General features: G+C 39.2%; 2 protein-coding genes across 2 annotated transcripts in view; both read right to left on the reverse strand.

Annotated features, from left to right (window-relative positions):
* Positions 1 to 1,053: 1,053 nt before the first annotated feature.
* Positions 1,054 to 12,365, reverse strand: LOC144519884 (secretagogin-like). Its single transcript, XM_078253388.1, has 11 exons — positions 12,190 to 12,365; positions 11,864 to 11,934; positions 9,376 to 9,468; positions 7,078 to 7,167; positions 5,480 to 5,536; positions 5,121 to 5,198; positions 4,449 to 4,504; positions 3,943 to 3,988; positions 3,733 to 3,792; positions 2,419 to 2,487; positions 1,054 to 1,717 (listed from the first exon to the last, which is right to left on the reverse strand). The coding sequence occupies exons 1-11, from the start codon at positions 12,257 to 12,259 to the stop codon at positions 1,586 to 1,588; spliced, it is 822 nt and encodes a 273-aa protein (XP_078109514.1). The 5' UTR covers positions 12,260 to 12,365; the 3' UTR covers positions 1,054 to 1,585.
* A 161-nt stretch (positions 12,366 to 12,526) lies between these two features.
* Positions 12,527 to 25,141, reverse strand: part of LOC144519885 (F-actin-uncapping protein LRRC16A-like) — a 74,492-nt gene continuing 61,877 nt past the window's right edge. Inside the window, exons 25-38 of the mRNA XM_078253390.1 lie at positions 24,809 to 24,937; positions 24,532 to 24,663; positions 23,919 to 24,094; positions 23,674 to 23,761; positions 23,252 to 23,392; positions 21,363 to 21,429; positions 20,922 to 21,142; positions 20,607 to 20,716; positions 20,238 to 20,495; positions 19,913 to 20,126; positions 17,772 to 17,808; positions 17,316 to 17,585; positions 17,026 to 17,175; positions 12,527 to 15,817 (exon numbers count right to left, since the gene is read on the reverse strand). Of these exons, the coding sequence (XP_078109516.1) occupies positions 15,645 to 15,817; positions 17,026 to 17,175; positions 17,316 to 17,585; positions 17,772 to 17,808; positions 19,913 to 20,126; positions 20,238 to 20,495; positions 20,607 to 20,716; positions 20,922 to 21,142; positions 21,363 to 21,429; positions 23,252 to 23,392; positions 23,674 to 23,761; positions 23,919 to 24,094; positions 24,532 to 24,663; positions 24,809 to 24,937 (2,166 nt within the window). The 3' untranslated portion in view covers positions 12,527 to 15,644. The remainder of the gene's footprint in view (positions 15,818 to 17,025; positions 17,176 to 17,315; positions 17,586 to 17,771; positions 17,809 to 19,912; positions 20,127 to 20,237; positions 20,496 to 20,606; positions 20,717 to 20,921; positions 21,143 to 21,362; positions 21,430 to 23,251; positions 23,393 to 23,673; positions 23,762 to 23,918; positions 24,095 to 24,531; positions 24,664 to 24,808; positions 24,938 to 25,141) is intronic.

The raw sequence follows: 25,141 nt of genomic DNA on the forward strand, positions 1-25,141 counted from the left end.
GTAGCGAAGCTAGTTGATAGATTAAACTTTTGCCGTATCCGGTCGGCAAAACTCTGAACACAGCTTCCTTTAGAATGACTTCAGTGCCGTTATTTGTTCTTTTCTCAAAGAAAAGCTTAACTCCAAGTCGCGGCCAAAGCCGATTTGAAAGACTGCTGTTCGCCAGCAGCAACAGCCATCTTCTTTGTTTTCAAGTAGCAGGGAATTCACTCGGAACCGTTGCAACTCTGTTAAGCCCGCCCACCGACTCTATACACGATGTGATTGGCCTGACTAGAGTTTGGCTTTTCCAGCTCGCAAGCCAATGGAGAGTTGCTAGACAACCCTGGCTGCAAATTACATTTGCTGCCGCTAGGGTACCTCTAGATTTCTAGGCTAGTGGATGAAACCATTCAGTTCAAATGTTAAAGGAGAATTCCGGTCGATTTCAACACATAGCTATGTTGTTTGTTGTCACGTAGTGCTGTCAGTAGCAAGAAAAACGAGAATAATCGGTGTTGCCTACACCAAGTTATGCTACTGCTAGCTTTCGCACCCAGGCAGCTGAAACGGGGCAGGTTTTAAACGTGCTTTTAGCCTCTTAACATGTTCGAGATGTCATTACAAGTGCCTTGCCATGTGAACTGATTCCTTCCGAGTGAACACAGTGAATATGGCTGCAGTAGATGTGAAAGTAATGCATAAAAGTTGTGCCAATTCATACCATACGAGGAGTTATTCTATTGTAGTTCATCCTTGGACAGTGCAGTGGGTTGAGAATCAGTGAATGAAAGCTTTTTGAAAAAGCATTCAAAAGTCAATGAAGGCTACGCAGCTTTTAGTTTTGAATCACTAACAATTCTTCAAAATTTTGATAGCATTTCTGCTTTACAATAATGTAACAGCATGTCAACACATGTACACATAACCAAGGTTTATCGTAAAGAATGTTTTTATTGATAGATTTATAAATGAATATTTTAAGAATAAGACTACTACTAACGTATGTATATAAGTTTAAACTGTTGAGTTGTTACATTACAATAGCAAAAAAAGAACAGAAAAATCCACATGCTCATTACTTCATCATTGCTTTATTCAACATACTGTACTTCAGCCTTCTTTGGCAGAGAAACATGCAAATAGCCAAACATCAGTAATAGTCATAGAAGTAGAATTGAATAGAAAGGTATTCTCATTCGAATCAACATAGCAGAATGGTCAGAGCGGCGGCCATTTTTCTGCATAAACTTTTTTTTAATTAAATTTTTGTTTAACAAACTCCAGCACCAAACTAAAAGAAGAATATTACCATGAAAAACATTCTGTTTTCAAAAGCAATATAATATTAATATACCACAAATTCTACAACAACCACAAGAAACACATTTCATGTCATTTCAAATCATAGCCGATCTACAGTCATTTAATTTTTTTATTATTATTACGCAGTAATACATTGTGTTTCTATCACTTTCAGGATCAAATAACGCTTTATGAATACTGACCTCAACTAACCGAGTAATTAGACTGATCTGGATACATCACATTCTACCATTGTTGACCATACAATGAATACAGACTCAGTGTTTCAGAATACAGATCTCTAACTAAGTTTATGTCTGACTCCCAGACAAAGAGCCAGCTCATTTCTCTGGATCTTTCCATCCTTGTTGACGTCACAGTGACGCAGCAGAATGCCTCGCAGCTTGTCCAGCTCAGGAATTGTGAGATTGGGCTGGAGAGAACAGAAGAGATCGGAAGGGAGAGGCACAGCGGAAAAGCATTATAGCTAGAAATCAACACTATGCCAGCGTTCATAGATGGGTCGATGGATGCCCATCAAACTCAAATAACATCTGTTCTAAAGAATATCATCTCTTTGAGTTGACAGTTACTTAGCTTAGCTCAACTATGTCCTCTTTAAAATACATTTTAATTATATAAAGAATTTTCAATAACATGAATTCAGTTTGATTTTCAATTGTGGTGTGGCGCCACACAGATCTTCAAGCGTTTATAATTCTCAATTTTTCAGTCACATATTTGGAGTTGATGTAGTTGTATAGTGTAGGGCTGCAACTAACAATTAGTTTAATTGTTGATTATTTTAATTGTTTGTGTATAAAATAAATATAATACATTTTCCAAAACCCAGAGTAGTGTCTTCAAAATTGTTTCATATGGGCATCAATCCAAAATTCCTTTTACTATGATAAATATGATAAATATCACAGAAAAGCAGTGAATCCTCACATTTGATAAGCTGATATTAAAGAGTGTGCATATGAAATGATTAAGTTTCTATTGTTTCTACTGTTGAATATGTGGTAGGCTACATACATAGATCTACAACAAGTGTCCATTTTTGGTAAACAACACTCTAATATCTGAATGTCAGACAGCATGTTTGCAACAACCAGCAGAATTGTGTCCTACCCTGACCAGCTCCATCATGTCTTTGACAAAGCCGTCCACCTCAGGACCCTCCAGCGCTCCTGTCTTACTCTGAACAGGAAAGAAAGAGACAGAAAAAGAGAGAATGAAAAGAATAAAAGACACAAAGGAGGAGTGCGGATTACTTCATCTAATTCACCCACTCGCATTATTCAGTCATTCATTCATTAGTCTTCCTTTTCTGGGCGTATTGCTTTGGTGGGGCTGGCATCCTGGAGTGTTTGCATGTTAATCATATAGCTGCTCACATTAAATTAATTTGAAATATAGATAAACTGCAGGAAGAATATGATGCATCTAACCCTCCTCACTGCAGTTACGCAAATGCTTTTGCTTGATAGCAGTTTCAAATGGGGCCAAATGAGATAGCTCAAATATTCAACTTTGTGCCAGTTTTTCACCCTCCCACTCAGGATCAAGAGATGTTCTGTGAAAGCCTTCTGTTACCATAAAACAGCTTTCACAAAACTTGAAAATGGTGTCAGTCGCTGTGCTGTTAATTTAAGAGCTAGAAAAAAGCAGCCATAGTGTGAAACATGAGTGACACTTCTTAAAGAGCTTCTCTGAACTCTAAAGTAGTGCAGGACGAATAAAATGGTTCCAACTGAGCCATTAGTTCATGTACTACTTGGCAATACAGACAAGCTCATAAACATGATTTTACAGAATAAGGGAAGCTTATCAGTGAGTTGTGATAGGAATAATTGACTCCTGTCTGGAGCTGTACTGTGAATGAGTCTGACAGAGTTAACTCATCATCCCGGAGAGTGACTTGACATTATAATGGGTGATTTATTTTACTGTTTCATTACAGAGAAGGGAGCTAATTGGGTTCACTGTTGCTATACCAAGTCCTATTCTGCACACAGCCACACATTTGAGTGTTAGTGTTAATTGAGGATAGAAAATGTTTAGTGCAGGAGATGTCTGCCTTGACTGTACAGCTGCCATCACAAGAATCAAGATTTACTCCCCTTGTGCTATGGAGGAATCCTTTGATAAGACAGTAATACCTGTAATACACCCCGCCATTGGGCAGCTTTAGTGGTACAGAAGGGGCTGCTGTGCCCATGGGTGCCTCGAAAGGAAGATGTTAAGGGCGATTGTTCGCTGCCCTCCTCCTCAACATAGAATTTCCTACAGGCTAGCTGACGATTCAAACCGGTAAACCTTTTGGTGAAAGGCCTGCTGTGTTAAATATCACATTCTACCATAGTTTCCTGTAGGACAGGCCAGTATAAAATTATAAAATAGCAGTCATCCTCTGTGTCCCACCCAGTGAGTTATTATACTTACAACATCATAATGGTTAAAGATCTTCTCAAAGTCTCTCTTTCTCTCCTCTTTACTGCAGGCCTGGGGAAATGACAAAGCAGTTGTTCAAAAATCAAAAAATATGGGAGGAAAGAAATTAGATAAAATAACAGAACATAACTTATCAAACTGTTGCAAAACAATTAACTCATGTTGTCATCTGCCATATATCAAAGAACGAGATACACTTACATCCATCTCGAACTTCAGCAGGAAATTCTCCTCTAAAGCCAAGATCCTATTGAGGAAGAAATACATATTTTACAAGCATTTTAGTTATTAAAGAGAAGTACCTCGTGGTGGAATTATCACCATTTATGTATCTCTCTTCTTTTTTTTTTTTTATAATCAAAACAGTCAAGAGTTTAGTAAATCCCTTTTCAGGGGATGTCAGCTCTCTCAGTAGCTATCCCGAGGCATGCTGCTAGGTCTCTCCACCTCCACAAACCCCCATTACACATGCAAGCTCAAACATAACCCATATTTTATCAAAATGTCTTATCCATATGAACTGCAAACTGGCTAACCAAAGCAGTAATTTTTGAGATATTAACATTTGGCAAAATGTGATCTAATCTCTCTTTTATGGCTATCCAACCACCTATTGTGTGATGCAGCAGAGATACAATCACTGACAGAGATCTTAACATTGCAGGGACTTTTAAGAACAAATCTTTTTCCTGCTCTTTGAAAAGTACCTGGCCATGTCGTTCAAATCCAAACAGCCATCCTTGTTTTTGTCAAAGATTTTCATCTGCAAGAAAAGGGAGTGTACTCAGAACCACGAAAAGAGCTTCAGAGACTATGAATCTCTCTGTGTGTGCTGTTTCTGGTTATTTCCTCACACCACCTGTGACTCTAGAGCCGACTCATTCCATCTGACAGTGCACTGAGCGTGAACCAATCTCCTACTAATTCAAATCTATCAAGTAGCAAGAATAAGCTATCTGAAACTCTGGGTTTCCACAGAAGTAACTCAGGGAGACAGGTAAATAAGTAACACAAACTGCCTTCTGTGACACTGTCTTTTGACATCTGCAGCACACAAGATCCTCTGAAAATATTTCAGTTAGGCAGAATAGCTGATTGCAGCAGCCACTTGAATCTTTTCAGTCTCATGCTTTTTATTTGTTTTTTATCCGTTTTTATTTGTAAAAATAAACATGTCAATTCATGTACAGTAACCTACACTTCCAAGCTACCTGGAAATTGTAGGATTTGTCTGTTTTAACCAGCTCCACTCAACAACAGCAGAGTGACCAATGAATTCAGCTGCACACTAAGTAAAGAAAGGAAAAGGTTTAGCATTAACATATCTGTCTAACATGGACTGTTTTAGAGCTAGACGAAGTGGGGACTTGTATTACTACCATTGTGTCTGTGTACTCCTCCAGTTTATCAGATGACACTTCCTTGGGATGCTGTTGGAACAGGTCTTTCAGGAAAGCCTAAGAGACAAAAGTTTGTTAATAATCTAACAACAAAACAATCAAATCCAGTGGGTGATACACAATTACACACAGCTCTCTAACACACGAAACAAAGGATACTTTGTTAGTGCACATTGCATTATGTTGTGAGAAAAAGGATATACATTTCAGTGTACAGTGTGACAGGAAACAGTGGCTGAGGGTTTCAGTCATTCTCTGCCAATGCCACTGCTGAAAGTTCCTCTACAGAAAAGAGATGTGTAACTGCTTCTGCTGGGTGTTTATGCTGACAACTTTACCTTGAGCTCCCGAGCTGATATGTAGCCGCTGCAGTCAACATCGTACTTCCGCCATATCTACAGTGGGGAGGAAACGGCAAATCAGCAAATGCTTACATACAATGTGGTTATGGGTGAATCTGAACTAGAAACATGAAACAGTGTTTTGAAACTGTGTTTTCATGTTGTGCTGCCACTCCACTCATCTACTCTGTTGGCCTGTTACTGGTCATCTCTCTTTATCTAGGACAATGATAACGCTTCATGCACCCGCAACAAACATTTTATTAGAATGTATCCATTGATCCATTTCCTGGTTGGTGTTACAGGCTCACAATCAAAGAACTGCTAAAAATAAAGCTGAAGTTCTTAAGCGTTATTTGGCTTGAAAAATCAACAATTTGATACTCTGGTTCTTAAACTGTTGCGTGTGGCATATTTTTAAGATCTAACCGTACAGTATATGGTTTAAGTCGACACAGGGGCAGCAGGTAATGTAGGCTTGGGTAGGCTTAAGCCTACCCAAATGCTCCATCCTGCAAATATGGACATGCAGCTATCCTTGGCACCGTTTTGTGACAATCTGCAAGTTAAATCCCACAGTACTCAAAGACATTAAATGCACCCTCGCTGCGTAGATAAACCTGAACATTAAATCAAACCCACAAAACTTAAACCCAGGTAACATACATGCACACCCAAAACATTAACAGAACATCATTAAAACATACTTCGACGAAGACAGGAACCGTTCAGAACACAGTCCCATGAGCCTTTGCAGTGCTTCAGTGCAGAGCACAACGGCGTCCTATCGGCCGTTACAGTATTGTGCACACAACTACGCTTTTAAGTTAAAGCATACAAACCCCTGTGTATTCCCTGTATTACCCTACCGCTTTTGTCGCTATGACCACCTTCTCCACCTTTAGTGTTTATTTACGTCTTTTGAATGCGCCTCTGAAGCCCTGTGGCCGCTCTCCCTGTTCGTCTGTTTGGTCTGTCATGGTAATCAAAGGCAGTGTCGGGAAAGGGAAATGGGTGATTCGTTAGAGGACTAAAAAAAATAATCAGGCTACATAAAATATATTAATGACAATGTCATAAATTATATTTGTCAACACTGAGCCTGCTACACGTGGAGATTGACCTCACAGAAAAAGTAAAAGCAGAAGAAATAATTGATGCTTACGATGCCAAAAAGAAGCGGCGCGGATCATATCATAGTTAGCGGCAACGAGCGGTTTTACCAAGGATCATGTGTATGCGGCCTAGGCTATCCGAATCTACCTCCCTCCCACATTACCTTACCCAAACCTCCACCTCACCCGCTCCCTATGAGTCTACAGTATGTACACCAGGGGATAAGCAGTCCTGTAAAATAATAAATCTAGTGATGACATGCAACAATGGTCCCCAGTCAAACAAGGAATGTTGCAGTCACTCCATGTATGTCTTGGACCACTGGCACATCAGGACACCTAATGTTGGTGGTCTAATAACCTTTTATTGAGACATTGTAGCTGACATACAGTATTTCTAGTTGAAATTATTAGTGGATGTGGCTCGCCTCATGTCGTCTTGTCGCGTCCCTTGATGTTTGGTATAGTCACTGACCTTACCTTAATGAATTCAACACTGTTGTCCAGAGGAGCTTCTCTGCGGAAAACTAAGAGGAAGTTCTCATCTTCAGGGAGGATCATATTGGCCAACTGGAAAACAGGTCAGAGCAGAGAGTAGTGATTGGATAATAATGTTATATGAGACTTTCCAAGTCTTGTCTATTTTATTCTTGGAGAGAGTAACAATTACAACAACAATAACCAAGAACTCAAGAACAATTGAATCCAATCCGGTCTGGTAATTGTAATTATAATTGATTTATTTGAACAGGGACAGTGCACAAAAAAACATTAATAGATGTCTTGTGCCAGGTTGTAGCAAATTGCTAATTTACGCCCGTAGTCCCTGGGCAGGTAAATAGCAATTGGTCTTGTAATTTTGATCAGATCAGGTGACAGTTTTTATTAGATCAATTTTCTACAGAAGAAAGGGGTCCAATGAAACTTTTTACAGTGAGGTCTGTGGAATATCCTGATAAGATGGGACACTTTATATGGAAAGAAGATTTTTATTTCCACCTTTATTGTGTTAAGTTGACAGCAGAAGTTTCAGCCACAGATATCTCACAACCTCTGCAAACTGGACCTATCTTCATGGCTAGATACGTAGTAGGAGGGACACGTGAGAATTTATGTTGTATTGCCATTTGCATGACCGACCCTACACCTGGCTCCTCTCCAGTTTGTGTTGCTTCTCATTTTGTCTGTCCTTTTATAGTATCAGCCCTCCATTAGCAGATTAAACTGCCCCCCTTCATCACTCTAATCATAATACAAGATGATACTGCGAACCTTTGCTTCACAAAGCTGAAGAACTGCTCACAGTCAGAACAAGCGCAATGCACCAACAGATTGATGCCAACTCCAAAAGAGCTGTTCAGAAAATAAATGGAATCAACAAACTTAAAAAAAAAAGTCTTGCCATTGCTGGATGTTTTCAGTCGTTTCAGATAATTGGATAACCTTCGTGTATACACAAAGTAGCATATACACAGTACCTACTGCAGTGTCGCCTATATACTGTGAGACGAAGGCATACACGTTGCTTACCCTGCAGTAATAGTAGTTTCTTTAATGTCATTTAGAATCATAGTGTTTCTGCTATTTATTAAATCACATAACAACACACATAAATGTCCCAATGAGTTCCAAACAGTGAGGTATACAGAAATAACATTTGGAAAAAAGAGAGCACGGGTATCAAATCGGGAAAGAAAAAGTGGGATGGGTGCATCCCTAGTCGGCAGGGCGTGTAGCTACTGTACAAAGAGGTTTGACCACACTGTTCCTGCATCAGCCACTGTAAATCATGTAATTGGCAAACATGTATTGATTTTTTTTACCCATCTTTATGAGTAGAAGCCAAAGCCTTTGGGGTCTGTGGGTGCAATGCATTAAGAGATTGGCCTAATGAATGGGTACACGTTTCTTTTTCAGAATAAAAGAAAATGCACTTCATTCCTCTGACGAAGCACTGCTGCTGTGCCAAGAGCCCCATGTCTGCATCAATTACTCACTGTGGAGACTGAGAAAGCGATCTTGAAAAAGTATGGCTTTAAATTTCTGGGAAACAGCCGCAGCTTGTTAAATTGTCAGTCAAGTTTGATTTCATTTAAAAAACCGACTCAATCAAAAAGTCATTTAAGAATTAACCTTAATTAATTACAAGCAAGAGTCCTACTTGAAGACCAAAAGGATCATAAGATTATTTCCCATTTAGAAGAATCATTTTACCTGTTCAGATTAGATTTGTGATACCTTTATATAGTGCATATATACAGTATATATATACAGTAGATTGTTAGGTAATTCATTTAGGTAAATGGTTTAAGTGCTGCTCTCCTCTGGCTGTCTCTTCAGGATGGCCTCAGCATTCTCAGAAATTAGTTTGCTTTCTTCTTTATTATGGTACAAGCTGCATCATGCATCGATATCTTATAAGATAAAATGAAGAGGAGATGCAGCAGAAGATGAGGGAGGGGTATTGGAGAAAGACAAAGGGCTGAGTGGATTAGATGAGTCTGACAGAAGGGACAGAGAAGAGGAAGAAGATTTAGAATAAAGAGGAAGTTAGAGTGAGAAGGTTTTATTGTGCAGATAGTCACAGAGAGAAAGAGAGAGAGATGGTATTGTGTTGGCTATTTGTCGCCAAACTGCCTAATTGCGTATGCACCATAAATATGAAGGAGAATGTCATAAATCAATGATTACTCACTATTAAGTACCATACATTTAGTATGAAGGAAATGAAGTGAACGAGGGAGCAATTTTAGACGCAGAAATTGTGTACTGTAGTACCTCCTCAATCTGTAGTTTCCCATCAGCAGTGACATCATAGGCAGACATAAACCTTTGCTTCAGTCTCTGGACTCTCTCTTCAGTCGCTTTCTCCTGTAGAGACAATACATAAACATACGTTAAAATGCAACATTGATTTTCTTGACCCAAAGCCACCATTAAACTGGACAGATATATATGATGATCCAGTATATGATGGTGCAAAATGAAATGCCATTTACAGTAAATTGTAATGAAAAAAACGCGTTGTATTTTAAAGTTATTCTTTTAAATCACATTTGAGAAAAGAATATTAAAGGATAAACACTTAACTGGCGGTTAGTCACAGTTATTTTAAGCAATGTCACCATGGATACTGCTTTGAGCTCCCATTTTTTTCTCTTAAGGTTTGCTTTCTTAATGTCACTTACTCTACATGTCCTCTTTGGTCTACCTGGCCTTTCTAATACACAGAACAAAGAGTGTGGGCATTATACCACAAACATGACATCATCCAAGACAAGATGAGATATTTCTAATAATTCTAATAATTTGCGATGCATTTGCAGTGTGTTAGTCTATGGACTTGACTACCTTTGGTTGCAGCAAGCCTTTTACTGCGATACCTCAGTGAAATAAAATATGAAACCTATCTAAACTTTCTCCTCCATCTACACCACTGTGCTATAGATAATTAAGAGTCAGAAAGTAAATTCACTCATGAAACGTGATGTACTTCAGGATATGGAGAATGAATGTCTTCTAGATAGATTATAACTAAGGATAAATTAAGAAAAAAGACAGCTTGTTGCATGCTTATCTGAGTTAAGAATCACATTTCTGTTTCCTGTGCAGACCAGTCTCTTTATCAGCCAGAGCTCAGAAGCAACTGAAGGTGAGAATATTTTCTGCCGTTGAAGTTATTTTAATACATATTTAGCAGCTTGCAGTCCAGCATCTCTTTGAGAACCCCCCCCCCATCACTGTACTGTAACTATAGAAACCTGTTGATCAATGGTGCTGAAGTCTGAATCAACGTTTCATGCAGTGCAGAGCACAGTCTACAGACTAGCAGGTGTCGGGTCCTGGCTCATTACAGAAAGACAACTATTTATCTTCAGCATCAGCTTTCTATCAGACACTGACTCATGTTTGGAACCAGTAATCTCCTGTTGCTAAGCAGAAGTTTTAAAAGTACATATTGATATTTGACTTGATGTACACTATTGACATTGTGTACACTGCATAACAAACTCATTTATTCAGGGATTACTGATATATTAAACGGTGTCACTTGCAAATTCATTAGGTTGCATATGAGCATTCATTGAAAATGTGTTCATTCATGTAGGAGAAATCTGCATAACTACCGAATATGTTGCACTAGAGGAAATGAAAAGACAGATATACAAGATAGAAAGGCACCATGTAGTTAATGGCACACAATGGCTGAATATAATAGAATGACTGTGCCATTAGAAATACACAACAGTACTTATCCTGGGGGCATTTATGATGGAAAGCAAACATCAGAGAGACAAAGCGACAGTGGTCTGTTTGTTTTAGTACAACCCCATTAGTATGTGAGGGAGTCCAATCGCACACACGCAAACACACACTGGAACATGTACTCATAGTTGTGTGCCCATTTGGTTTTCCATTATAACTGGTCAGGAACTTTTCCTTAGACAGTAACCAGAGCTCTTTTTACATTGTTACAGTCACCCCACCCATCCAGATCCTTTCCCAGAAGCTAATTCAAGATATGCTGACAAATGGTGTCTTACATTAAATTACCAAAAAATGAATTACCATTGTATGCAGAACATTGAATTTAATGGCCAATTTCAAAATATACTGTTACCTGTACTTGTAGAACATGTGCAATACAATAAATAACAAGATAAACTAAGAAATATAGCAACTATGCCTTAATTCCTGAGACCATCTTCTTTTAAAAACAATAGGGCTGGGCGATATGCCCCAAATCTTTTTTCCTGACATAGGTCATTTTGATAACAATACATATCAGAATAAAGCATGTTTTAATTCAATAATTAAATAGTCTATGAAATAGCCACATGGTAAGACCTATTTTTTGTATACCACTGTGTGAAATAAATATACTTAAAAAATGTGCAAAATTAACACAACATGCAAGGATCAGAACGTACAGAACCGTCCAAATGACTGAAATATTGACGTTATGCAGTTCAGCCGCTGGTTATTCGACATAGCAATAGAAACAGTATATAGAAACATTTATACAATAGACATTTTTATAGTACATCGCTTTGACGATATGTATCTTCATATCGCCCAGCCCTAACGTACATTATTTACACTAAGTTATTCTAGCATTATCATTGATGTGGCATATACATAGATGACACAGTATAATAGGTATTTGTCAATATCAGATGGAACTGATATTGCAGTATGTGCCTCTGTGTTTAAGCTGCTGTCATCACAAGTTATGGATAAATTCATCCAAACAAAGTTGACTTACCTGATGACCCAGTTTCTTCATCATGTGAACGAAAAAGTCATCAAGCTCTTTGCCCTCAATGTAGCCATTATCTGTCAAAGAAAAGTAATTTAGGTTATAAAGGCGGTGAATTTTCCTCAAAATTCAAATATGACTAAGAACTTTCAATGCAGTCACTAGTAACTCTATCACTGCCAAATTATTTTCATATTTTTTGACCCGTGTAAAGGCCAGCTGTGCACCTCTGGTTAATCCACTTACAGACCAATACTTATAAATACATTATAAAGCGTTGTAATTTCTGTTTAGGTATATTCATGGTGAAAAAACAAACAAACTGTCCTCACCATCTGCATCAAAGTGTTGCCAGATTTCCAGGAAACCAGCTGCATCCAGGTTTTTAAAAGCAGTGTCCATTTTAAGAAAGACAGAGTCAACTTTAACACGTAAAAAGGACTGAGGTGACAAACTGTGTTGCACTGTTCAGTCTGCTTGGTTGACATATGCTCTTTCTGACTTAGTAAAAACCACACCTCCTCTGCCTATGAGTGAGTGTGTGAAAGAGGGAGGGAGAGAGAGAGAGAGCATAATGTAGCATAGTATTTGCCATCTGGTGGCTGTATTGTTACATTGCAAAGCAGATCAAAAGTTTAAAAAAAAAGAAGACAATGCAGAAATTTTGAAGCCCGCAAAATTATTTTTAATCAATGTTAATATTTGCATGAAGAAATCCAACACCAGCAGAATGACTGGGGGACCATTTTGATCTATGAAAAAATTGCACAGATAATGTATGAAGACAATGAGCAAACATGTCATTTGTATATGCATTTTTTTTTTTCCAGTTGCATTATTTCTTTTTTTGAATCATGATGAAAGTAACATTAAATTGATTACATGTAATAAATGAATACATACAAAGAATTATTTTCTACATTTATGAACACAATGTACATGTGAGAGGAAAAACAACAAAGGATCAAGACATCACCAGCTACTGTTTTTCATTCCAAATAAGTTACAAACAAACCCCTAGTATAGTAGTGTACTTAGTACCAAAACATTATAGGATTTGCTGTGCTCACATAGGCATGTGAATGTTTCACAGTGTGTATAATACATGTGCGTATATTACACATACATATATATACACACGCACACTCCTAGATGTAAGAAAGCACATATATACATACAGTACAACTCACAGCCACATCATGCAGTCTCACACACACACACACACAGAGTCTACACTCAATGCTACTGGTTATTTTCACTTTCTTCACTCCGTGCACCAAAAGAAATAAAGATGGATTCTCATTTTTCAGGGTTGAACAGATCAGTCTTTCAGACAGCAAGCTGCTTCTGAAATCCCAAACAGAAAGCAAAAACAGAGAGAAGAAGGTATCCATAGGATTTCCTTGCATCATAAAAATGGCTAGAAATCAACGGAATACAGCACACAGCCACACGTGTTTGCTCTAAAGTAATGGTATTTTTTTTTTTTTTTTTTGAGTGTCCTGGAACACCTTTCAAACAAAAGTGATGTTTGAGTTTTGGGGCTGAGACTGTAAATTGAAGCAGTTGTTGACATCAGAGACTAGATTAACTATATACAGCAGGAACAGTGTTATTTCCGAACCATGATTAGTGACAAAGATGCAAAATCAGAATCCCACAAAAAGACATCGATAGACACCATAGGAAATGGTGCACTAGTAAGACCTTTGGCCCTGACTTGACTTGGACTATTGTACAATAACATACATTTGTGCCCTTTTCACACTGCGCATAAAGAACAAGGTCCGGTGCATGTTTAAAATAAACATTGGAGCACACAACTAGATAGTCTAAAGTAATTCCACAGTGGTTAAATCTGATATAATGAAACATCAGTTGGATCTCACATATAGGTGTGTTGGGGGTATACTGCTGCGTTTCACATCATATAGGATGATGGCAGAGATGGGACAGATTCCCATGTTACGTTTTTTCTTTTTCTTTTTTTCTTTTTTAATACTTAAGTTCATCTTGGGAATCTGTTTGATGACTGTGTAGCAGTGTAAAAAAAGGGCATTTCTTGCTTTTAAATGACAAGGATAAGAGGAATTGGCCTGAGACTTATGATGTTATTGTTATGTAGCATTCAGATCCTGAAAATGCTACATACAGAATAGCCAAGAGGTCTATGTGGTCAACATATAGCTCCCCCCAATCGAGTGCACAGTCACCTCAGACATTGCATTATCAATTATTCTTTTAACAAATGCCAACTCTTTATAGGTTGTATTTCAAAGAATTATCTTTGAAGAGAATGAAGTGAAAGTGAACTGAATTTAAAAGCCCTGAAGGTCAAGTCTTAAGTGTTTAAAGGTTGGAGTTCCCTCAGTGTCCCGTTTTCACACAAAGATCAGACTGAAGAGGTTATCGTCAAAAATGGATCAAAAAAGCTACTGAAATGGGAAGCAACTGTCAGTGGCTTCCATGTTGCATTCAAGCTGATTATGTATGAAATCCCTCTTTTTGAGTAAGTTCTTTGCTTTCATTGGACCATCGGCACACCAGGGGAATATTAATACATGTCAGTGTGTTATCGGAAGTGGGGAATCCATTCGTCTTTAAGAGCAATTCAGAGTGCGTATGACTGTGACAAACACTGGCACACCACACAGTTTAGACAATATGTTTGACCAAAAACACTACAGACATGTTTATGATGGCACTCTGTATTGCACTTTAATGACAGACACATACTGCCTTTCCCCATAAACCGCCACAGTGTCTAAACACAGAGAACAGTGTTAGTTAACAGTGCTGAAGCCTTATTGATTGGTTATCAACAGTGAAGTTAAAGTGTGCCACAGTCCTCTCAAAGCAACACTTCATATGGTCACTCCAACTCACACAAGAGTTCACTTGGGATGTTAGATAAGGTCTTTAACTAGTTGAGTTTCGTCTGAGTGACTAAGCTACATCAAATCTGTATTTGTGATTCATGGTGGGCTGAGATTCTCAGCTGAACCTGTATTTACCTGAAAAAAAAAGATGAATTGCATAATGGATTCAGTCACCTTTGAAGTCCGAAGAAAGGTAACTTGCACATACTGAAAATAGCATATAGAAAAATCTATACAAATATATTGAAGGAACAAAATGCCATTGGGTCCTGGTCTGGTCGTATGTACAGTACAGTGATCCTGGTATTACTGTTACATGTGTTTGGTCCCTGGGAGACGAGCTACTGTAACAAATAGCAACAAGACTTTAGATTAGTACTACACTCCGTTTTACAGTCTCTCTCTGTCTTTTGCACATAAAGTCGGCTGGTTCCTGAAATCATCTCTTTTTTTTCCTTTTTTCTTTTTTTTTTTTTTAAGTGGTTTACAAACTCCATTCAGGTTTCAGTATTCATTGGCAGAATACGCTTTTTCACCCCAGGAACCATTTCCTCAATTCCATGAGATTTTTACCTGACAGCAGAGAGTAGGAATGAAAGGAGAAAAGGCTGTTTGTGAGAGAGAAGGAAGCTCTTAGGAGACTTAGCACAGTTTGGTTTACTAGGTGAAATGCGACTGAAAAACTGAGGATTTATTCCCCAAAGTGTTAGTATCAATATTTTTCATCACAGATAACCAAACTAACTTGAAACTTTGTATTACCTGATACAGCAGGTCCTCTTTGCGGTCAGACAGAACGTACAGGTACAACCTCTAATATAAATGAAAACATATTGATTTTATTCCCCCTTAGTTGTTTACTAAAGTCAAGGTGTGAGCAACCGTTATTTGCTGTGAATTTTTCCTACTTATATTAAAATAAAGTCCTTGTCTGCCTCCTCCACAGAGTCTGAGGACTTTTTGCGCACAGCCTTGTCAGGGTTTGGAGATTGGCCCTTGGCCTTAAAGGAGCCATGGTCCTCAGAGTTGGTGCGGAGACGGCTGGGTCGCTGAACAGTGTCTGACACAGACCCCGTCCTCACTGAAAACAAGAGAGAGAAGATGAAAATAACACTAAGTGTTGACAATGCTTAGAGCAAGGGGAAGATGGGGGGAGAGAGAAGAAGAGGTGAGCAGGAAAGGGAAACAGGAAATGAGCAATTATTATTTTTGTTGGGTACATGTAGCAGTTTTAAAGTGTGCTGCTACAGTTGGCTCTTGTTCCAATGCCAGCCTTACAGCCAGTTGGAATACATAAACAAAACCAGGAAGTGATGTAAAGCACCTTAAGCCCACCTTATATTTATACTACATTTCAGTTTATATTACACCTTATATTTATATTACCCAAGGCTGAATAACTACTCTGCATACCAGCAGTGTGTGTACATATCGCTTTTATACAAAACAGCCTGCTGACAAAAATGGCTCATTATTAAAACTGTAGCAGCAAAACAAATGTATAGAAACAAAGGATACTTAATACATCACCTACTTAAAAAATAAATAATATAGAGGTAGGATGAATTCCTGAATTCCTAAATTACACAAAGTTGTGAATTTTGTGAATATGCAGATTGTTATCCCTGTGATTGACTGGTGGTCTGTGCAGCAGAATATTTTCCTACTCTCTGCCCAATGCATGCTGGGATAGATGAGAGTGAATACTTAAAAGGGATCCTGCTATGCATATAAAAAACAACACAGATTTAATTAAACTTCTATTGAGAAACAACAAAACAAAGAAACACACCAAGTAGCCAACGGTTTCAAAAGAAATTCTCATTTGCCCGAGAGCAGAAATTCTGCTCATGAACATGAATCAGGTATGTGTACCTCTGACGGGTCCCAGAGGGTGTCACTGATAACATACAGTAAAAAAGGTAGGGGAGGGTCACCAAGGGAGACCAAAGGAGAGGATATCATATATAAAAACATCAGAGGGAAGGGAGCAAAGACAGACAGACAAAAATCACAAAGCTGCCAGGCTGCCTGTTACATAATAGATAACTGCTGTCAGATCTTGACGATGACATCAAACCATGTACCAGTCTATCTAGGGGAAATCTGCTCTGGCCAAAGGACAGGTTTCAGGTGAAGGAGAGAAAAAGGCAACTACCAGTGTTTAATTGTTTGTAAGAAGAGGACTCTTTCCGTGCAGTTAAACATGTATTCATTTATTAGCATTAATGCCATGGATGAGCTACATAGAGATTTAAAAGATTTTGATAGATAGGTTTTATGACCCACCATCCTGAGTGGTTTTGTTGGCAAAGCCTCCTGACTGCAGACCGGTCTGGCCCTCTTTGTCTTTCTCTGACACCGTCCTCTTCAGCGTGGGAGGAAGAACTGTGACCTTAGGGGACACACTGCCACTGCTGGGGGAATCTGAGCTCTCATCTGGCGGTAAAATTATCAGAAAACAAATACTATCAACTCAAACAAATATCTGTCGCACAATCTCACCGGAAGATAAACATTGAATCACTGTAGCAACAATCTCCTCAGCGTGGCAATCTTAGCCAGTGCTCAGACTGTACCTATGCTCCTGCTGGTACTGCTGGTCCTTGGCTTCAGAGGGATGGTGGGTCGGGCGGCCAGAGCAGGCTTCGCTCCCTGTGGCACCGGCGGTTTGGGACTCACGGGTCCCCCAGGGGGACTTGAGGAGGATGTAGCCCGTAGACGAGGGGCTGGGTCAGGCTTAGTCTCGCCACGAGGAGGGGTCTTCTCTGAAGAACCAGATGAAGGGTCGGATTTATGAATTGAGCCACTAGGAGACCTACTTTCTGGAATGGTGGGCTGAGACTTGGCTGCAGGCAGATGCAAAAATGAATAAATATATTTTTAAATCATGCACACAATGATTTTTAGGTACTGTATGGGTATGAAACCAGACCCCAAAACAGGAACATGAAAATAATCCACTAAAACCAGCTGCAAATCTGAATTATTCATTAATAGTTAGCTTGTTTACCTCAACAGATAAAACCGCTTACCTGTTGCATTGCTGTCAGGCTTGTCAGGGCTGGAAGACTGGAGGAGAAACAAGGACAAAATATTGGATCACTATACAGGAGTTCAGAACGGTAAAATATTTTTTTTCTTCTTTTAACTGATTACTCCGTTTTATGACATAAAACCAGAACATGAAACCTAGTATGTACCAATACTGTACAACATTATAACAATAAAACATTTTCTTCATATAATGCTTTAAAAAAGGTAATCAAAGGTTAAGACCACCTTTTTGAGTTTGGTATATTTATCACATTGCACTCAATTTAATATACAGTATATTTTTAGGTTCAAGCTTTTATTGATTGGAGAAGTGCTGTGCTTAAACAGAAGGGGGCGCCTTTGTGTTAGAAAATGCTCAGGATACAGCTCACACACCCAAGCTTTGCATTACAGTAGGTAATCTCCTGAATAGCTCTCTCCATTTTACCTGCATACACAAAGACACACACGCACAAAAGTACACACACACACACAAAAGTACACACACAAAAGTACACACACACACACACACACACACACACACACACACACACACACACACACACACACACACACACACACACACACACACACACACACACACACACACACACACACACACACACACACACACACACACACACACACACACCTGGAAGCCAGCCAGAACAAGCAGATGGCAGGAGAAGCTTTAGTGCCACTGATACAAGGTCAGAAAAACCACTAATGCTGCAAACACCATAAACCTCTTACCCCACACACACACACACACACACACACACACACACACACACACGCACGCACGCACGCACGCACGCAGTAGCTAGTTAGGGACAAATTATACATCTAGTGAACACACTTAAAGGTGCCAACACCATCTCATATTTCAAATACAGACAATAGTATACAAAACATACAGTTATTGTCCTTATTAAACTCATTAACTGTTATCTCACTAGTTTGGCTCCCACTGAAGAAGTCACTGTAGAAAATAGAGCACTTGTACTTTAAGGCATTTTAGCGAATGTGGGAATTTTAAATCGGTGAAATATTCCCACAGCATTTATGTCCTGCTGTGAGTCATAACAGAGAATTTGCATATCAGCCTTCTTTCTTGTCTTCATTCTGTCCATTTGCTGTTCATTCCTCCATCTCTTCCTCCTTGTCATCTGGCAGAAAATCTACAGAATTTTTTGTGTGTGTTTTTCTGTCAACATGTTGACAGGCGCAATGACTGTGTGTGTGTGTGTGTGTGTGTGTGTGTGTGTGTAAATGCTTCTTATTTTGTATTCTCGTAGCTGGAACCTGCAGTTAGCGGGTGTTGAACAAAACAGCCTTGACAAGTGGAGACTGAACACCTTCAGTGCTTTGTCCCCAAAACAAAATCTAATGTTGTCCTTATTTAAAAGGATCTATATCTCACTGTCACACCACTATCATAAAACCTTCAAATCAAATGGCTTAAATGCAGCTTAAAAAAATGATCTACTGTTTTACTAAGACACCCTTTTTACAGTCTCAGATCTGCAGATGAAACTCTAGACTTGAGTCCAAAGGTAATCACTAAACCTTTGAATCTCTTTCAAGAAATGCAATGACTGAGCTTGAAATATTTTATTATCTTAACTTAACTTTTTTTTCATTTTACAGTCGGATTTTTCCATTTTATTGTGGTTTATTATTGTCACTCTATTTTTGCTGGTCTTCTTGTTTGCTGTATTTGTTTCTGCATTTGTTCTTAACTCAAGGTCCCCTTGTTCTGGAGCTTTCAACCAAATCCCAAATCACATGGATCAGCAGATTGAGTTTGCTTAGTTGCTATGATTCTGACCTAAAAGTTGATGTAAAAGACCATGTGATATGGTAAAAAGCTCCAATAGAATCAAACAAGTCAACCTTGAGTTGAATTTATTTTGTCAACTTCTGTCTGCAATGCTAAGCATGAACTATCAAGCTTACTTTGTAAAAAGTAAATTACGACCAAACACAAATATTACTGGTGCAGGATACACTGTTTTTAATGTGGGGAGTTAGCATCATCTTGTCCTTTGTGGTTCAAATCCGGTACATCTGTCCCTTGCTTTTCCTTCTTTCTTTCTTTATAACCCCGGTGCTTACTTTTTGAATCACACCACCTCACCTTGTGTGCTCTCCTCTCCTGCTTTGCCTTCATCTCTGCCAGAAGGCCACTGCCCCCCATCATCTGCAACCCCGGGTACCGCCTGCCTCCCTGAGGACTGCCTCGGCCGTCTGAACTCTCCCACGGCTCGTCTATAGAGTCTGGCGTCCTCAGCTCCTCTGAGCGGTCTGAGCTGCTGCTGTAGTCTGTGGGCTGCGAGCGGCTGGAGGCGTCTCTGCAGTGAAGACAGAAATTATTAGAGAATCAGGAATCGGGACTGGTACATTGAGACTGATGTAGTTAGTGGGTAATCGGTTGTTCAATAACAGAAAATATTCATCTATACCTGGACTTTGGCTCAGGCGCTGGGCTCTTTACTGCCACCTTTGGTGAGGAGGGCTCCTCAGGGATGGAAGCCGTTGTCGAGGCTACAGAGGCTGAGGATAGACCTGAAGCTGGAGGGGTCGCCTGGTTTTTCTCAGATTTATCTGATTTGTCAGATTTATCTGCTTTGTCGGATTTGGCGGAACGTTTGATGAGGTTAAGGAATCCTCCTTTACTCTTCTTCTTCTCTCCATCCTGAGATTCTGAACTCTTGGAACGTCTGATATTAGAAAGAACAAGAGACAAAAATACTTAAGAAAATTAAGAGTACAATCTACTGCAAAAAAAGTGCATTAGAGTCATTTATGAGAAAAATATAAATAAAGCATACTTGGAATCCATCCTGGTGACCTTTGTAGAGAAAAACTCATCCACACCCTCATCCACCCTTCCCATGAGGCCATTCTGCTCCCCATCTTGAGATGGAGTACTGTTGATTTGCTGAAAGAGGAAGTTGAAGAATCTGATACCATATCCAGAACATCTGACAAACTATAGATAGATCTACTGTCTCCGTGCATGGGAGTATTTGGTATATATATCTTTTGTGTTAAATGTTATCTTGCAAGTAAATGAAAGTAAGCCTCTCCTGGAGCTACTAATGTCTTGAACTTAACTTAAAAAATCCATGCAAAGCTTTACTCACAGGTATTTTGCTGGAATGTGTTTTCTTGTTCCGGCGGGGTCGCAGTTTGGTGAAGTGCTGCAGCTTTTTTTCCTCCTCAGATGGCAACTCCACCATCACTCCTGGCGCTCGGTGCTCCAGTTTAGGCAGGACCTGAGATGGAGTAGGTGGAGTTTGAGATGAAGGGTCCTCCATATGGACAGGGATGTCCTCCAGGGCCTTGTCCAGGTCAAACTCCATCTCTGTAGATTGTACGGTTATTAGGTTTGTGATTAGATAAACATTAAATCAACATCAATATTAAGGATTTATTTAAAAGACCAAATATTGAATGATTACAACCAGCCAGCCAAATCCATCAGCTTTTTATAGTATGAAGCAGAAAGATAATGTACTATTTGATTATAAACAACTCAATGTCATTTAAAATATATTCAAAAACATATGTAATTAACTGCTTACCAAAGGCACGAGACACCGGCCGAAGCATTCTGCTGTGGATGCTCTTCCTCTTGGATTTAGGAGTCACCTGAAAGAGGACAATAATCAGACAAAAGTTGTGGTAATTGTTAACAAAGATAAGCCATGTTCTTATCTGGGAAACAATTAAACAAGCAATATTGTCAAAAATCATACAGTTTAGCTGACTCAGGCTGTTGGATCCTTGGTTTCCTATTCGGGATTCTGTTCACAGCTTATTTGTAACTACACTAGATTTGACAGTCTGCCAGCTTGCACTAAGGTCAAACACCATCCTACTTAATCACAACAGTCTTAATATAATTAACAAACTGTAGAGGTTCTGTATTGGTTATAACACACACGTCTTGTAATATTTTTTCCTTTGGGTTAAAATGTGTGCCATGATGACAGTGTAAGCTAGAGTAAGACAAACATCTTAATCTACATATAGACAGGGCCTTCTTATGTTTAAACAAGGCACACTGGTGAATTAAATAGTTTTTATTATGCATCCTAAAATGTAAAGGGAAAGAGTTAGGTCAGGTTATGAAAAATATACAACTTATTTCACTGTCTTCATACATTGGTAGAAAGTAAACACAGTAACACGTGTTGCATATTATATTACATTTAGGTTATGATGATGGCAGTGCATTGAGTGCAGAGGAGCAGTGCAATGTGGCTGGATGCATCCATACTGTAGTTTTTCTACACTCTTTATAATAAATCACAGGGATCAAATATCTAAATACAGGAGACTTGTTGTGCTGTAGTTGAAGCTACAGCACAGAGGACTGTGTAGCAGGCAGGGTTAGTGATGAGAGTCAGAGAAGAGAAAGAACAGTAAGATGAAAAGAAAGTGGACTGAAAGGAGATTATAGAGGGACAGTCCAGAATTACTTACACTGGTGCAGCACAAAATCTCCATGGAGCAAAGGTGTAAAGAGAAGGAAGAACAGAGGAAAAGGAGATTGAAGAGGAAGAAAGACAACACACAGTAAAGCCTAGTGAAGACAAAAATGAAAGAGATAGCTGGTTTCATGTAAAACAGGAGAAAGTAGAAGTAAATAGGATAGAGAGTGATATAAAATGAAAAGAGAGGTAAAACACCAGAGAAACAGACAGGACAAGAACATGCAGCTTCCTGTTGACTGCAGCCTGCATTTACTGTACTGTACATCACAACTAACATACATCGTCACAGCGATTGTTTCTACAACAAACCTACATAGAAACGTGTTAAAAAGCAACCATTCCTCATCTCAAGAACAATGGGATTTTCACAGAGGTTGAATAAACTCAAACAGAGGTAGATAAGTAAACATTCATTTATTTCAAATGGTTCACTCTCCCTCAGTGTCCTTCTCTCTTTCCATGTTCGTAGTCCTCCTGTAGAGTATACTTCACTCATACACATATAAACATTTATGACAAATGGTTTCCTATTGTCATTCTTCTATCACAGAATCAAATCTGACCCAATTCTTTTTTGCAAACATGAAACTCTTGTCTTGCTAGACTCAGGCAAATGTCCACACACATATCTGCCCTGATACAGAACATATAAGCCAACATGAACGGTCACTTATAAAAGCAGCAAGCGTACTTTTTTGTTGTTGCAAAAAGGTCACTTTACTGAACATCAATACAAAAATCAATTCTCAATTGTCTAAAGTAAATGCAGAGATGCCAATGCCAATCTTTCCAGTAAAAGGTAATATTACGTCAGATGTAATTGCTTGTATTTGTGTCAACAACTAAATGTAACAGGTTGCATTTAATTATTTCATTTTACTGAAAATCCAGTCACATGAAAAACACAAGAGAGCTAGATCATAATTCATGAAACATCATGGACAGTTAAAACACATATTTACACCCAAACCTACCATGCATGTCTCCAGATCCTCCAGCCTCTCAGCCTCCAGGAGCTCGGTCGATGCCCGTTTAGGAATCTTCTCCTCTGGGACGTCCAGATCCACCGACTCCTGCTGCACCAAGGGACGACCTCGCCTCACCAGATGGTCTGCCTGGGAGGACGAGAGGAGAGGAAACAGGGAGCAGAGGTGTTGTAGGAAGAAGATATGGGTGCAAGGAGGAGAAGAAAGAGGGAGAAGAGAAGATGTGGACAGGCAAGTGGAAAGAAAAGGTGAACCGAGAGAAAAGGCGGAATTTAAAGAGAAAGGAGGATGAAAAGGGGTTTCATAGAGATTTACATATGTCACAACCAAAAAAACTTAGATTTTCAAATTAACAGCCAAAATGAATGCGTCAGTGAGCCAGTTGAGAGCTCTTATGACTTTAATCTTACCAGAGTGTGTTGCGAAGTGGAAAGAGCCTCCAAAATCTCATCAACAATGCGATCGGACAGAAAGGACGCTAGACTCAGCTTCACCTCACTGACACAGAGGGAGAAAGAGAGTGATGGTCAGGTAATAGAAACAAACATAAGTACAGAAAGATCTCAGGGAGGCACACACACACACACACACACACACACACACACACACACACACACACACACACACACACACACACACACACACACACACATACCTGATCTTGTTGATAATATCCACCCCAGACTGCTCCAGGAGGGTTTTGGTGACAAAGCTTTTGGGTACGACCATCTTGGCTGAACTGGCCTTCATTAGCTCTGGACGAAGACTACTACTCTTCATCACATGGGGACACAGAGACTCCGCTGCATCCACCATCGACTCCAAGAGAGTCTGAAGGGAAGGAAGATAAGAGATGGATGGATATGAGTGAGTGTGTGTATATAATGAGGGCTTTGATTAAAGCAACTCCCGGCTGACAAAGCGAGTATACATCTTGACTTGATAACCCACCAGCAAATAACTTCAAACTTTTTTTATCTGAAATTGGTTGGTATGAAAAGTGCTCTATAAATAAAGATTATTATTACAATAAATCAAATAATGTGTGTTGAAGTCTTTTCCTTAGATTCAGTGTTTTCTGTTCACTGCCTGTAGGTGGTGCCTATTTTCTAGTTTTCAGTCTATAAATTACAAACAGACCCTGTAAACCAAAAATACGGTTTAGTTGACCGCTTGGAAGTATTAGATTTGTTTAATTAAAGTATTTGTGGGTACAATGTATAGTTAACCTTACCATTTTCTATCATCTCTGGAGGATAGGACCCTACCTGTAGTTGTTGGTCCATGACAGTAGTCACCTCCCCAGCCATAGACTCCAGTTTCTCCTGGATGGGTCCCGCTGACGAGCTGTTCATCTCCTCTCTGGCAGCTGATCCTAGGTGGTAGAGGTTAGGGAGCAGCTGGGGAGACACAGAGAGAATGACAAAGGATGGACATAGGAATCAAAGAAAGGATGTAGGAAATTGATCTTCAAATGATCTTCTACAGAAAACATTTTCATTCACGTGCACCAGCGAGGCCCGTGTGTAATGTGTCTTTCCTCACCGTTTTAGAGTTCCTGGCATCTTTGATCAGGTTCTCTGCTGACCTGACGTCCTCCAAGATGGCGTCTGTCTCAGAGTTCCTCAGAGAGTTCAGGTGGTCCTGCACCTTCACACAAATCCTGTCAATCATCTGGAAGACAAAAACAAGACACGAAATGTCAAATGCTTAATACGTGTTTTAGTTTTTCTGACTTAAATAAATAAACAGCTAAACATGCTATATGAGTTCAATACCCAATATACATATATATAATAATTATTTTGTTGCAGGTTGCCTTGATCTGTGTGATGCTGATTTACCTAAACGGAAATAAGTAGTGGCTAGACACACTCT

The sequence above is a fragment of the Sander vitreus genome, chromosome 6 (genome assembly GCF_031162955.1).
Source record: "Sander vitreus isolate 19-12246 chromosome 6, sanVit1, whole genome shotgun sequence".
Taxonomy (NCBI): domain Eukaryota; kingdom Metazoa; phylum Chordata; class Actinopteri; order Perciformes; family Percidae; genus Sander; species Sander vitreus.